This window comes from Lagenorhynchus albirostris, chromosome 20 (genome assembly GCF_949774975.1).
Source record: "Lagenorhynchus albirostris chromosome 20, mLagAlb1.1, whole genome shotgun sequence".
NCBI lineage: Eukaryota > Metazoa > Chordata > Mammalia > Artiodactyla > Delphinidae > Lagenorhynchus > Lagenorhynchus albirostris.
The window spans coordinates 46,421,433-46,435,908 of NC_083114.1; the positions used below are offsets into that span (position 1 = coordinate 46,421,433).

The 14,476-nt window shown below is 37.7% G+C and overlaps 1 protein-coding gene across 4 annotated transcripts in view; it reads right to left on the minus strand.

Moving 5' to 3' along the window:
• Positions 1–2,531: 2,531 nt before the first annotated feature.
• The window catches only part of BPTF (bromodomain PHD finger transcription factor), a 139,379-nt gene continuing 127,434 nt past the window's right edge, over positions 2,532–14,476 (minus strand). For all 4 annotated transcript variants that reach the window (XM_060133033.1, XM_060133034.1, XM_060133032.1 and 1 more), the window contains 3 exons: positions 14,256–14,340; positions 8,546–8,732; positions 2,532–3,434 (listed from right to left, as the gene is read on the minus strand). In XM_060133033.1, coding sequence (XP_059989016.1) covers positions 3,398–3,434; positions 8,546–8,732; positions 14,256–14,340 — 309 coding nt within the window. In that variant the 3' untranslated portion in view covers positions 2,532–3,397. The remainder of the gene's footprint in view (positions 3,435–8,545; positions 8,733–14,255; positions 14,341–14,476) is intronic.

The following is a 14,476-nucleotide window of genomic DNA, read 5'->3' on the forward strand; positions in this document are numbered from 1 at the left end:
TGTTTTTCTTTTGGTAGGGAAAGGTCTATAAAACATACATTTTTTTTTGTACTAGCTTTTAACTGTCTTTGAGAGGTATCACTTAGCACTGTTTATGTTTCTCTTAAAATCATTTTTAAGGTTGATCAAACACAGGTATATGCAAACACCTAAAAACTGACCCACTACCTACAAATGAGTAACTTCAATTTTGGGTACAGGACTTTATCATTTAAAAGATACAGCACTTATTTCCTTTAGTTGAATTTGGTCCAAACTAGATCAAGCAGGGTGTTATCTAGGAAATGTCTTTTTCGGTATCTTGTTCCAAGTATCCAGAAGTACTTCAGAATATTTCAGTTTATTAAAAATCCTTCCCCCAAGACATTACTTTGCTCATGAGAGATCACCATTCTCATTTTACGGACAAGAAATCTGACACTTGTGGGTAATGGCCTCAGTCGTGAGGCTAAGTGTGTAGATTTAAAAGGTCACCACACTGGCTCTTTAGTATCAGAAACACACAAAGATGCAGGGAGTTTGCCTAACAAATGAACAGAAATAGGGAAAGAACTTTTATTTGCAGATTCCAGGAAGGTAGATTACAAACAGCAGCAAATCTCAAGAGTCTCTTAATAACACTCCAGGCCACTTGAAATATAAAAAGGTAATTGTTTTACTTTAGAAAATATCTCTGAAAGTTCACAATTTTTAAAAACTACTGCAGGACATTAACTAAAGTGCAAATCCTGCAGAATTTGGGTAGGAGAAAAAAGCCTTACCAATATTATGAAAATACATTTTATGAAATGGTTTCAAGGATTGTGAACCTGGCAGATGAAATATAACAAGCATTGAAAATACTTTTAGCAAAGGAAATCTGTTGATGCAAATTAAACATATATACAAGCCCAAAGACTGTGTAGAAAAATCAAAACAGTATAACAAATGTGCATTCTACTACTTGGATTATTGAAAGCAAAATAGCTGTAATATGTATATTTTACTGAGTAGCAGAAGCTTGTCAAATACTCGTAGGAAAGCAGCTTTTGAAACTCAGTATAAGAATGCATGTTTTTCCAAAAATTACTTTTGAAACACTAAAGCTCTGTAGTTGATAAAACCATAAAATGTCTATGTATTTATATGGTGATAGAAACTGCAAAAGGCTTTATACTATTAAATACATATATGAAACTAACATATTCCTGGCCTGAGGATTCCCACAAAATTTACCTTTTTTGTACAATCTGGCAATGCCAACATCTACAGAAAATATGTTAACCAACCAACCACTGTTTCATTAGAAACCGCACCAAATCCAATGTCAAAAACATTACTTTATTTTTCTAGGATGAAATGTCCTATTACGTACAAAAAGAACTGCTGTTTAAATTTGCCACAATCTCTTAAAAACATAGCAATCTATTGCCTACAGGTAGGAAAGTTCTTGCTGCAACAAGTTTTAAATGATTAAGCCCATCTATATCTATATCTATATATATGAATAAATAGTACAGAAATACTGTGACATGATGAGATGCAGAATAATTTTATAATTCATTAAAATGTAGGATTCTTGCATCAGCACAGTGCATACAATATGTAACATTTTTTAAAAGTTAAAGGACAAAATAACCTATATTTGACTACTTCCATGTTAGTATTTTAAGCAAAAACTGTTTCCATGTTTTCAATATTGAGCAATTAGTCTCTTTAGTTTGTAAGCATAAGTTTAAGTGATATTTTTATGTACAAAAAGGAATGGGCTTCATTAGATAAAATTAACCCAGAATAACTTGTACACCTGAGCCTGTAAGAAGAAAGAACTGGGAACTGTTAGCAACGTCTTTCTTTTAAGAAACTACGGTCCGGGAAAGGTTTTGCATAGCAGGGTGATATTAAACAGAAAGAAACTTTTAAAAAACAATAATGGGATAAATTCCAGAACTTGGTAGGACAAAGCTAATACGAATTAGTGCAAAATCTAGTAACATTTTTGCAAAGCTGCATAAACCAACTATGGCAGATCTCACAGAAGCTATTATTACAATGAAGAAATACAACATGTAAGATTAGAACACTGAAAGGAAAAACATGCAAAATACGCCTTCCTCTGCTGCTTCCATTTTTTTCCCCTACCGCTTACACTACTTCTTCTTATGTGGGAAAAAAACCCAAAAAACTCAACCAACAAACAAATACAAAAAGGATGAAGTCATTTTAAAAAATGCCCTTCATAAAATACAAGCAGTGGCCTGTAACTGATAATTTGCCTGGTATCATATAACGTACAGATGAAGGCGATGTGTATTTTGTCACATTACCTTTTTATTAGTCCGATCAATTGATGCAACAGGATTAGCACCCCTGAATATTTTTCTTCGATGTGATGACAGTGGGCTGGGAATTATAAAACGAAGGACCACTACTACCCTGGAGAAATCCAGGTACAATCAGATCCTTCTGCCTTTTATTTATTTACCTTGCAGCCCTCCCTTTCCCCTCAATGGCTTACAGAGAATCATTAGCGCACATTCAAAGACACCGTCTGTGGGAGAAAAATTATCTCCATTTATTTTGTTTCATATACATCCATAATTGAATTTTAATACAAAAAGAAAAAAAATTAGAATCTGACAAATGTTTACAAACAAGATACCTTCAAATAGATTTTACTCATTTTAACCTGGTGCAGAGTAAATGACAAATTGTACTGTTATATTCAAGGCAACAGAGTCTGTAGTCCAGGACCACTAGCCCAACCTTTATGCAAGCTTAATTTTTATCTACTATGAACAATAAACTCATTGTTGATTCCCAGTTGTGTGTGTGTGCACATGTGTACATAGCAGCTCCTTTCATAGAAAGAAAAGACATCTAGAGGTCGTCTTGTACTTTTACCTACAGGAATCATGATAAGATACAGAATGGATTACATGTAACCGGGCTGGATTTTATAAGAAAAAATAATTAGCTGACAAATGAGGGCAGCAATAAAAAAGCGTCTTTTTTGCAACAATAAATAAATACAGTTGAAAGTTTTCTGTGAGACTCTAAACCAGCTTCTTCACTGAAGAGCAGACGTGGCATTTCCATGGAGTTACACTTGACCCCATATTATCTTTTTATCTTTCTTTCTTTCTTTTTTTTTTTCTTCAATAAACAAAGTTTTCCCGCTTCTGCCACAATAGTAAAACCATTTGATCTTGACAAGATAATGGTGTCGTTGACTTTGCTTTTCCCTTGTCCGTTGGACAAAATTGGCCAAGAATATAATTGGACTGTTATGACCAATAAAAACGAAGTTTAGGTCAAGTCTTGTCAGGATATCCTGACTAAAAACATCTGGCTCCTTAATTTAAAACAGTTCAACCAGATTCTTGCTGTGTTTTATGTTAGGTTAACACGCTGAACTTTAAGAAGCTGTAGACTGCAGTTTGTTGTTATGAGACCTACAGAATACAGAAAAAAGGGAACAATTAAGCACCCTTCATTTTTGAAAACAGTGATGCTTTATGCGGATGCCAAGGTCAGTCTGTCTGGGGAAAGCAGCCATGTTCTTTCATTCACCCTTGGCAAGCAAATATATGAGAACAAGTAAGAAATTTTTACCCTATAAAATTAAAAATTTTCATTGTACACTAAACGTGGTAATTCATTGGAAAAAGCCAATATTAAAAAAAAGAAATATAAATATATATACATATATATATATATATCCAATACAACATTTTTAGCCAAAGGAACAAATAGAGACATTTACAGAAGCATTACCATTGTGGTAGAAGGTGTGTGTGTGTGTGTGTGTGTGTGTGTGTGTGTGTGTGTGTGTGTGTGTGTGTGTGTGTGTGTACGTACGCACGCATTTATTTACATTGAGTTGGGGAATATGAAGGAAAAAAATATTAAAAGGAGAAAAATAACAGTATTAAAATCACATTTTTCTATTAAATTTCAGAAAGTGTCCTTTCTAGTTTCACAGTTTTATTAACAGCTTTTGTTAGTAAACCAAGTTACTGTACAGTTATCAAGTATGTTCTATTGCAATAGTGTATATAAATACAGTCTTCTCGGAGTTTACAATTCTTAAATACATTGTTCAACATGGCTGCTAGAATAAATTGTTTACTACTATACATCTTTTTTTAAACATTAAAAAATTATATTAACTCATTTGAACTCTGGGGGGCAATTTTGAATTAGGTAATCAAGTGGTACAATAAAAGAGTGACCCCAACATCCAGTTCTGATTCCAGTTAAAAATTCAGACTAAAGATATCACAATCTGTAAGAAAAGAAAGAACATGGATGATATAAATGATGAATTATAACAAAGAACAGTTATGAAAATAATGCTGGAGATCACAAATTAAAAATGGGGAAAGTACGGCAAAGGAAACCCTGGAAATCCATAAAAAATAGTATTTCAGTGACTGGCTACATATATGTTTCATTCTGCCCTAAATCTGGAAATCAACAAAAATCCCCTAATATCTCTTCACATATCATTTTATTTACATCAGCAGACTTGAGCAAACTTCTCAGTTGGCTCCCATGTTCTTTAATAAAAATTACATAAGCCAGAATATAATAAAAAGCTACATGAAACCACCAAATGGCAAGCTCTCCCGAGCGGCCCCTTCACCATGCAGACCCCGCCTCTGGGCCTCCTCTCCTTCCCCCAGTCCCTTGGTTTTGCAGCAGGCCCACCTCAGCAGCTGCCGCCACCATCCCCCTCTGCGTCCTGCCTGCAAGCCTGGCAGCAGGGTGGGATTCAAATCCCCCAGCTTCCACTTCCACCAAAGGCTAAAGCCTTTTCAGCTGAAAGAAGCAGTTCTAGAAATTTAACTGGAGTAATGACTACACGAGGCACGAAGCAGGAAGCAAAAGAGCACGGAGGGCTTGTACGAAGCTGTGGTCCTCGGTCCTATCTTCACTCACCCTGAAAACCAGGCTCTCCAGGATGAGTTACCTGGAACTTTCAGTTCTTAGGTAGGTAGATTTCTTACACTGCTATTTCTTATTTTATCAACTTTATATTGTTTAAATCCTGCTATGGCAAACGAGAACTGAGCTCGTGGAACCATTTTCCCTCCTCCCTTCTTGAGTACAAGTTGTATTTCTCCGTAATTTAAAATTAAATCTTTCCATGCTTTGTCTGCAGACATTCCAAAAGTTGAAAATCAATGTACTGTTTACATGACTATGTAAATATTTTTCTCTGTAGCACCTAATCTTTTGCTAGGAGGGCATTCTTAGTAACCTATACAACTTTTTGCCTTTCATGGAGTTTCTAATTGACTTTCATTCCCCCCTTACATTCTTAAGTTATCTAATGTATGAATCAATTTTTCCCCTCCAGACGCATCCCTCTTGGGAGTGCTCCATTCTCCTGCTCCAATTTGAACTGCCTGCTGCATGGGCCTGCTGTACAAATGTCACTCTGGGTCAGAGTCGTTCTCTTTGCTTTCTTGAAATTCAAGGTCTTTTGTTTTCTTGACTTGCTTCTTTATTTTGCTAGTGCACATCTTAAAATAACTTGCTAAGAAAGTATGCAAGGAAAAGAAGCCCTTTCTGATCCTTATATGACTTGAAAATGTACTTATGCTGCCTCTACGTTTGACTGGCTAGACACAGACTTCATGTTTCCTCAAACTTTTGGATTTATTCTTCCATAATCCTCTAGCATTCCATGTTGCTACAGAAAAGTCTGATACCAGTCTAATTCCTGTTAATTTATAAGTTGTTTTATCCTCTTTACAAGCTTTCAGAAGAGCTTCTTCCATCCTTAGCCTCTCTGGAGGTTTTACAGTGATGCATATGTGCGGTGGACCTTTTCCCACTTGTCCAGACTGGCTTAGACGTTTGTTTATCCACTCCACCCCACGACCCCGGCCCCGGCCCCAGTCCATCTCTCTATCCCACAGGAACAAGAGCTCCGTGGAGAGCGGGAACTTGGTTTGATCTGCTGCTATAGTCAATTCTGACACACAGCCGGGGCTCAATAACCATTTTTTGAATGAATAGTTTTGCTTGGATTTGAAGTTGTGTGCCTCTCACTGGTTTGGAAATATTTCTTATATTGAAGTAGTCTTTTGATAATTTCCTCTCCTCTGTCTTCTCTGTTCTTTCTTTCTGGAATTTCCATGAAATGAATACTGGATACTTTATAACATTTTTTTCTTTCCTATTTTTCATCCCCTTGTCGTTTTGCTCTTTCCACTGAGAGTTCCTTGATTTTAACTTTCAATGTGTGCAATAAGTTTAAAAAAATTTCCAGTTACTCTTTTTCTCAGATTGTTCTTTATTTCTAATATCCTGTTCACTATTTTGCAGATGCAGTATCTTCTAAAATTTCTCTCAGGACATGACTTAGAGGCTTGTTTTGTTTTTTTAAAGCTCTCTCTTGTTCTCTCTGGAATCTATTTTTCGGTTACACCTTGACCTTTTTCTCCTTTACACTGAAGGCTTTCCTTACCTATCCGTCCGTCCCTGTCTGTTCCCACTTATGAAAAGTAAGTTAACAGCCTAGATGGGTGCCTGGAGAACCCTGTGTGTGTGTGTGTGTGGCTTACTGACTGGCAGGCTTTGCTTTAGATCAGAGTTTTCAGTCTCAACACAACTGACATTTTGGAGTTGGATAACTCTTTGCTTTAAGGCTATCCTACGCACTGTGGGACGTTTAGCACCATCTCTGGCCTCTACTGATTAGATGCCAGTACCACTAACCACCTCCAAGTGTGACAAACAGCAATGTCTCTAGGCATCGCTAAATATCCCTTACGGGGTGGGGGTGAGTAAATTATCCTGTTGAGAGCCCCAGCGTTAGAATGAGGGAGCTGATCCTTCAGAGATCAGGGGATTTTCCTCTGGGTCCATTCTCTTCTGTCTACTCTAGTTCTCTGCAGACGGTTTATTCTCCTTCTTTGGAGAAGAACCCTGTGTTCTTCCAGTTCTTTGGGCATCCTACGCAGGCTGCACACTGGGGTTAAAGGAGGGTGTGACCAGCCCAGATTTAGATCTTCAGTTAACCGCTCTCTCCTCCTACTCTCTAGAGCCTTCGATTCTATTTCAGAGTCTCCGTGTTGGAGGCTGTCTGGGGTCCTACTGGTCGGCGGGAGCCCGCGAGGAGTCATCTGGCTGCGCGTGCCCACCTTCACCGGTCAGCCGCCTTCCATCTGCTGTCCCTCACAATCTGCTGAAATCTCATCAGCTAACTAACTTCTACCATATTCCTTTCACCACTCTGAGTTTACCCCTCTTTATTCCTTTATTATTATTTTCCTGGGGACTCTGTCATATTAAGTAAGTCCTCTTCCATTTTAAGTTTTACAGCTAACGGGTTAACAGATAGGCAACGATAAAAATGGGAAAGTTTTAGAGATTCTGTGAAGTCTCTCGGTTGGTGGTCTACACAGCCTGCCTGCCCAACGGCTTTCCTTCCCTCCTTGCCTATAGTTTTTGACTCCTTCGCTGAGAAGGTGATTGGATACTTCAGTTGTGCTTGTCCTTCACTTTTAGTTTACGCAAACTGACTCTGAAGTACAGTTCTTGATCTACCTTGTTACAGGAGAGGGAGAGAAAATACCCTGAAGATTTTCCTCCGAGAAAAACGACTAGGTAGAGCACTGATTCTTATGCTTTGGTATGCAGAGTCCCGTGGGAGTTCATTAGGTAATACAGATGCCCAGACCCCAGCCCAGCCAAGATCTACCCAATCTGACTAGGGAGGATCAAGCTTGCGGGCTGGAGGATGGGGGATGGTGAACAATGAATCTCAGGGCTACAGAGCGGTGGCAGCTCTCAAAGAAAAGGGAAACAGGCTTCCGTTGAAAGGAAGAAAGTCATGGGCTTGGGGAGGAGCAGGTGCGGAAGGTCAGAAACAGAAGGCGCGAAGGTCACAGTACCTGAATAGCATGCAAAGCTGCTCAATGTTTTTATGCTACGAGAGGTTCAAAGAAAAGGTCTGTGGACTTGGATTAAAGTTTAATTTTGTCCACAGATAAAATCCATTAGAATAAAACAATTTATGATTTCAAAGATACAGCAAACGCAAATGAAAGAGAAAGCGCTTAAATCCCCACTTGGTGGTCTTCCCCTTACTCTACCCTACAGAACAGTCTTTTTTTTTAAACATTATTTTGTTGAATTCTACCAGTCTTTGAGCATTTCACCTACTATATGCTGTGTTGAGTATTAGTCTCATAGTTTTAAAAAACTATTTTTTTGGCTGCGCGGCTTGCGGGATCTTAGTTGCCTGACCAGGGATCGAACCGCGGCCCCCTACAGTGAAAGCGTGGAGTCCTAACCGCTGGACCGCCAGGGAAGTCCCAGGACAGTCATTTTTATACTTCTGTAAACTCAGTGAGAGCAAGAACTCTTACTACTACTATCTTTGTATGTGCCCCATGGCATTTAAGACAGCATCTTACATTCTGTAAGCATCTGATAAATGCTTTTTGAATTTTAAAAAGTGACTATAATTTTAAGCAGATCATAAACAAACCCAGCAATTTCTCGTTAGGAGCTGAATTAGTTCAGAGCGCTGAACACATCTGCTTACCTGCTGGCCTTGAATCCTTTCAATTTCTGTACAAAGAATGATTCAAGAACTTCTGCACACTGGTAAAAAGGAGAATCACTTGGATTGTAGTAACGACAATTATCAAAAATTTTGGTCATATCTGCTACAAATTCTGTCAGCTTTTCATAATATCTTCTTTGTACTCTTTCTTCCATGGTGGCGAGGTCTTAAAAACAAAATGTAAAAGATTTTCAAAGCTTTAAGGTTGTTCCAGTGTGGATACTGCCTGCAGTTCTGACAAATAAGAATACATAACATCTTGCCCAAGCAGTCCTGGAACCAGGCTGGTTTACCAGTGAAGACTACGTAGCAATTCTTGAAGAAAACAGCAGCACTTTTCCAATTTTGTTTTTGATTCGGGGTCTAAAAGATAAATCTTGGCTACCGTTAAGAAGGGTCTTTTACTTTCAATAAACTACAGAGAATAGCTCTTTATTCAACTGGTTTGAAACAAAGCAAACACTACACCAACATGAATACGTACCTAAGTATAACACATTTTCACATGCAAACAATTGATTAAATACCTTACATGTACAAAGAGAAGGAGTCCAGAATTAAGAATAAAATCTCTGTGGTTTTGTGATCCTTCTATTAGACTTTAATAATATAATTTTGTTTCCTTTTAAATTTTTATTGTTACCTTTTATTGGTGACAAGTGATACTGACTTACCGATTATGTTGGTAATGATATAAAGTGTCTACTTAAAATAAACTTAAGGGAAAAATATTAGCTGATATGAATAAAAATAGCAGTATGTAATAGTAGAGGTAGTGTGCAGAATTGGAAAAAATTACTAGGGTGGTACACAGGTAACTGCTGTGGAATACTGAGCTAAATCCACCCAAAGTAACACTGGGTCCCAGGAGACAGTTGTGCTTGAAGGAAAATTCCATATACAACATGACATAAAAACCTGGGAGAGTAAAAGGTCAGTGATCTCAAATCAATCTAGGATTCATAGATAACACAATTCCTAACTAAATCTCAATAATTATTTTAGAATTTGAGAAAATAATTTTAAAGTACATTCAAAAAATAAAAGTGTAGGAATATCTAAGAAACATTTGAAAAATAAAAGTAAAGGGAGAAAATTTAATCTATGAGACATTAAAAAAAATTACAGGAACTTCCCTGGTGGCGTAGTGGTTAAGAATCCGCCTGCCAATGCAGGGGACATGGGTTCGAGCCCTGGTCCGGGAAGATCCCACAGCCTGCGGAGCAACGAAGCCCGTGCGCCACAACTACTGAGCCTGTGTGCCTAAAGCCCACAGGTCTGCAACAAGAGAAGCCGCCGCAATGAGAAGCCCGCGCACCGCAACGAAGACCCAATGCAACCAAAAATAAACAAATAAAATAAATTTATATAAAAAAATTTATAAAGCTGTGATAACAAAACGTGTGGCATTGCACAACATGATACAAACATTAATGGAACTGAATTCAAAACAGGAACAGACATAACTGTATTCAGCGTAAGAATTTCACCTATGTTGAGGATGTCATTTCAAATAAGCAGAGACAGGAAGAATTCATTAATAAATTGGGTTGAGGCAACTGCCTACCTATATCTGAAGAAAAATTCTACCTCACACTATATGCCAAAGTAATCCGAGGTGAATTAAAATTTAAGGACAAAAATGAATGTAGTTAATCACTGAATTGTGCGTATAAAAGTAGTTAAAAATGGCAATTTTATGTTATACATATAATATTTTAACACACAAACACGTCTTTGATAGTTCCAGTTTACGCAGGTAGGGGAAAAACGTGTAAACAAGAACAACTGCAAAAACGTACCCAGCCTGATTAAATTCCGAACAAGACTTGGGCGCATCCATTCTGTGTAGGTCACATAAGCTGTACAGGTAGGCAGAAAGCTTAACACAGCCCGCCCGAATATCACCATATTCAGACTTAAGTTCTGGGCCCTTCCTGACTAACTGTAATAAAGTATGTGAGTAGTGTTTGGACATTTAATGATTTCAACTTAATTAGTATCCCTTAAAAAATAAAAAGTACTAGGAGAACATACACGTAAGTATTTATATATCTGGGGTAGGGAAAAAGGCTAAAAATACAACTCTAAAGGTAGAATTCATAATGATTAATAGATCTGAATTAAAAAAATGTTAAAAACTATCACATGACCAAAAAATTGCCATAAAACATTAAAATATCCTTAGTTTATAAATAACCCTTAAGTAACACTGACAACAGTATGAATATATCAAGAGCAAAATGGCAAAATACATAAATAGGGAACTCATGCAGAAGTACAAACAGTAATAAGCACATCACTAGTTACTGAAGACAGGCAAAGCCAAAGAGTCACTTCCTTTGCCCAAATTAGCAGAAATTAAAAATTAAATAACATCAGCCTATTAACAGGGGCTACCTCTAAAGGTGGATGAAAGTGGTGGTAAATTTTACATTTTACTCCCTATATCTCTGTAACATCTGCATTTATACATCAAACATATTCTTTCGAAATAAGTATTTACAAAGAAAACTTTTTCTCCTCGAAAGAATGATAATGCTCAGGGTTTTCAAGTGTGCAGAGAAAAGGGTACAGATATATGCTATCAGTGGAAACTGGTTCAATCTGCTGAAGTGCAATTTGAAAATACTTACCAAAAGCCTAAAAAGTATACACACCCTTTGGCACAGAAATTCTATTTCTAGAAATTTTTCCTAAGAAAACAAACAAGAACAGGGCAGATGCACAAGGATGTTCACAGAAGTGTCATTTATAGCAGCAAAAACTGCAGACAGCCAAAAAATCCATTATGGAGGGGTGATTAAATAAATTACCTTAACGTCATACAATTAAAAACGATGTAGGGGGGACGTCCTTGGTGGTGCAGTGGTTAAGAATCTGCCTGCCAATGCAGGGGACAGGGGTTCGAGCCCTGGTCCGGAAGACCCCACATGCCACTGAGCACCTACGCCCGTGTGCCACAACTACTGAGCCTGTGCTCTAGAGACCATGAGCCACAACTACTGACCCCCATGCCACAACTACTGAAGCCCACGCGCCTAAAGCCCGTGCTCCGCAACGAGATGCCACCGCAATGAGAAGCCTGCACACCGCAACAAAGAGTAGCCCTGCTCACCGCAACTAGAGAAAGTCCACGCACAGCAATGAAGACCCAACGCAGCCAAAAGTAAAATAAATTTATAATCAATCAATCAATCACGTTAGTAACTTTCCAGACATTTGCTATGCATCTCTAAACACATGTACATACCCTTAGAAAACATACAACTGTTTACTGCTTAAAACCCAGGGATTGCTCTGTAACTTTCCTATTTCTTTCAACAGTATGCTTGGGAGACCTGTATTATCTGTATGTACATACCCACATAAAATGCTGTTTATCTTGGTGGTATTAAAAAAAGAAAAGAAAAAGACAGGAAAACATTTTAGCTCTTCAAGAAAAGAATTTTGGCTAAATAAGTTAAGGCATATTCAATTTACAGACTATACAAAGCCATTAATATCATGTTATTGAAGATTAATGACACAGGAAAATGACTGCCAGACACAAACATTTACTATATGATCTCAATATTTAAAAAAAAAAAAAAGTTTTCAATTTTTACACACACATACACACACAGACACACACACACGAACACACCAAAATGTGATAGCATTCAGTGAGAAAAAGATCAAAAGTGCATTTATCTTTTCTTACTTTTTTTATTTCTTAAATTTTCTATAATCAAGTTATTTTTAGAAGCAAAAGACATCTATTTATTTAAATAAACACCCCAGGTACTTTCTCAAAGGAGATTATTCAAATCTGAAATGTGTACAATGATTAATTCCTTCTATCTTAGACATGAGGAGGATAGAGGTAACGGCTACTTAACGTATTTATGGTTTTTCTTCCCGAAGATAAGCCCTCATTTATCTCTTCTTCATGTTTCTGCATCTTTGAAGTTGCCGTCAATACAACCCCTGTCTTTTTTTTTCTTAAAAACCTGTTTGAACTTTAATTCCTTTAATTTTTTCCTTTTATTTTTAAACTGAGGTATAATTGACATTGAACACTGTGGTACCTTTATGTATACAATGCGATGATTTTTTTTTTTAATTTATATATTTTTGGCTGTGTTGGGTCTTCGTTGTTGTGCGGGCTTTCTCTAGTTGCAGTGAGTGGGGGCTACTCTTCGTTGCGGTACACGGGCTTCTCATTGCGGTGGCTCCTCTTGTTGCGGAGCACGGGCTCTAGGCACACGGGTTTCAGTAGTTGCAGCATGCAGGCTCAATAGTTGTGGCACACGGGCTTAGTTGCTCCGCGGCATGTGAGATCTTCCCGGACCAGGGATCGAACCCATGTCCCCTGCATTGGCAGGCGGATTCTTAACCACTGCGCCACCAGGGAAGTCCCAATCGGATGATTTGATGTTTGTATATATTGAGAAATGATCACCACAATACTTTTATTTAACATCCGTCACCGCATATAGTTACAAACTTTTTTTTTTTTGGTGATGAGAACTTTTAAGATCCACTCTCCTGGCAACTTTCAAATATACAATAAAACCATACCCATTTAAAAAATGCTTAGCTGGCCGTTTGGAATATTTTCATCAGCTAGAGCTAATTTTGGGGCAGTTTTGGAAGCTTTTAGCTATGTTTTAATTTCTATAACTTCTTTCGTAGATAAAGTATTTTTAATATAATCACCGGTAGCTGTTCATCTTAATACAGTAAATCCCCTACATATGAATGAGTTCCGTTCCGAGAGCACGTTCGTTAAGTCTGACAAAGTTAGCCCAGGTACCCAACTAACACAATCAGCTATATAGTACTGTACTATAATAGGTTTGTAATACTTTTCAAACAAATACTACACAGAAAACATTTTTAATCTTACAGTACAGTATAGTACTGTATACTTGAAAAGTATACAGTAGTACCAGCCACATCACCGATGCTTTTACACTTGCTTCCAGACATCCTGGGCTTGAAATAAAGATACTGTACTACTGTACTCTATACAGTACTGTACAGTAAAGTACACAAAAGCACAACCACTTGTAGAGGATGCACACATGTGACAATGTACACCAGACACGTGAACTAACTTACATGACTGGACATGCGAATGCACGTTCGCATTTTCGAAAGTTCGCAACTTGAAGGTTTGTTATGTAGGGGACTTACTGTACAGTTACTCGTAGCTGTTATTTAGTACCACTTTTATTTTCTGGGCAATGAGGCTATATTCTCTTGAATTTCTACCTTTGCTCTCCTTCAGGAAAAGATGAAGAAGAGGTGACAGGAAAGAGGAGAGGCTCACAAGGACCCCAATCCGTTCACTGATTTCACTCATTATACAGTAGAGAATACTCTGCTCATCCTTTGATGTAGCTACTCCTCTACTGATGGCTATTTATTTCATTTTCAGTATTTCTGCAATTATGAACACTGCTGTGATGAACAACATACCTGTGCACATGTAAATCCTAAGAGATGCAACTGCTGGGTCCAAAGGTACACACACTTGAACTTTAATACGTGCTCCCAGTTTATCCTACAAATGACCGTATACCAGTTTGGACTCTCACCAGTCTTGCTCAGCATATGTTCATGAAATATCAATTTTTTGGATGATAAATGAAGTAGCTGCTGAGACTTCTGAAAAAACTCCATGTTCAACTCAAGCACTTACCCATAGGTTCCTTAATCACACCGTAATAATCTGGCGCATCATTAGGATCCACTGGTTCAAGGAAAGGCCAGGCCATCTTATGGGCCTATAATGGAAAAAAAAAAAAAAGGCATCATACTGTCAGGTTATTGTCAGGTGGAAATGACAATTTCACTTAAGTTTCCCATTTGAGTTCTTGCATCCATCGACCTTTAAACTGGAAGAGTCAGTTTTAAACTTGA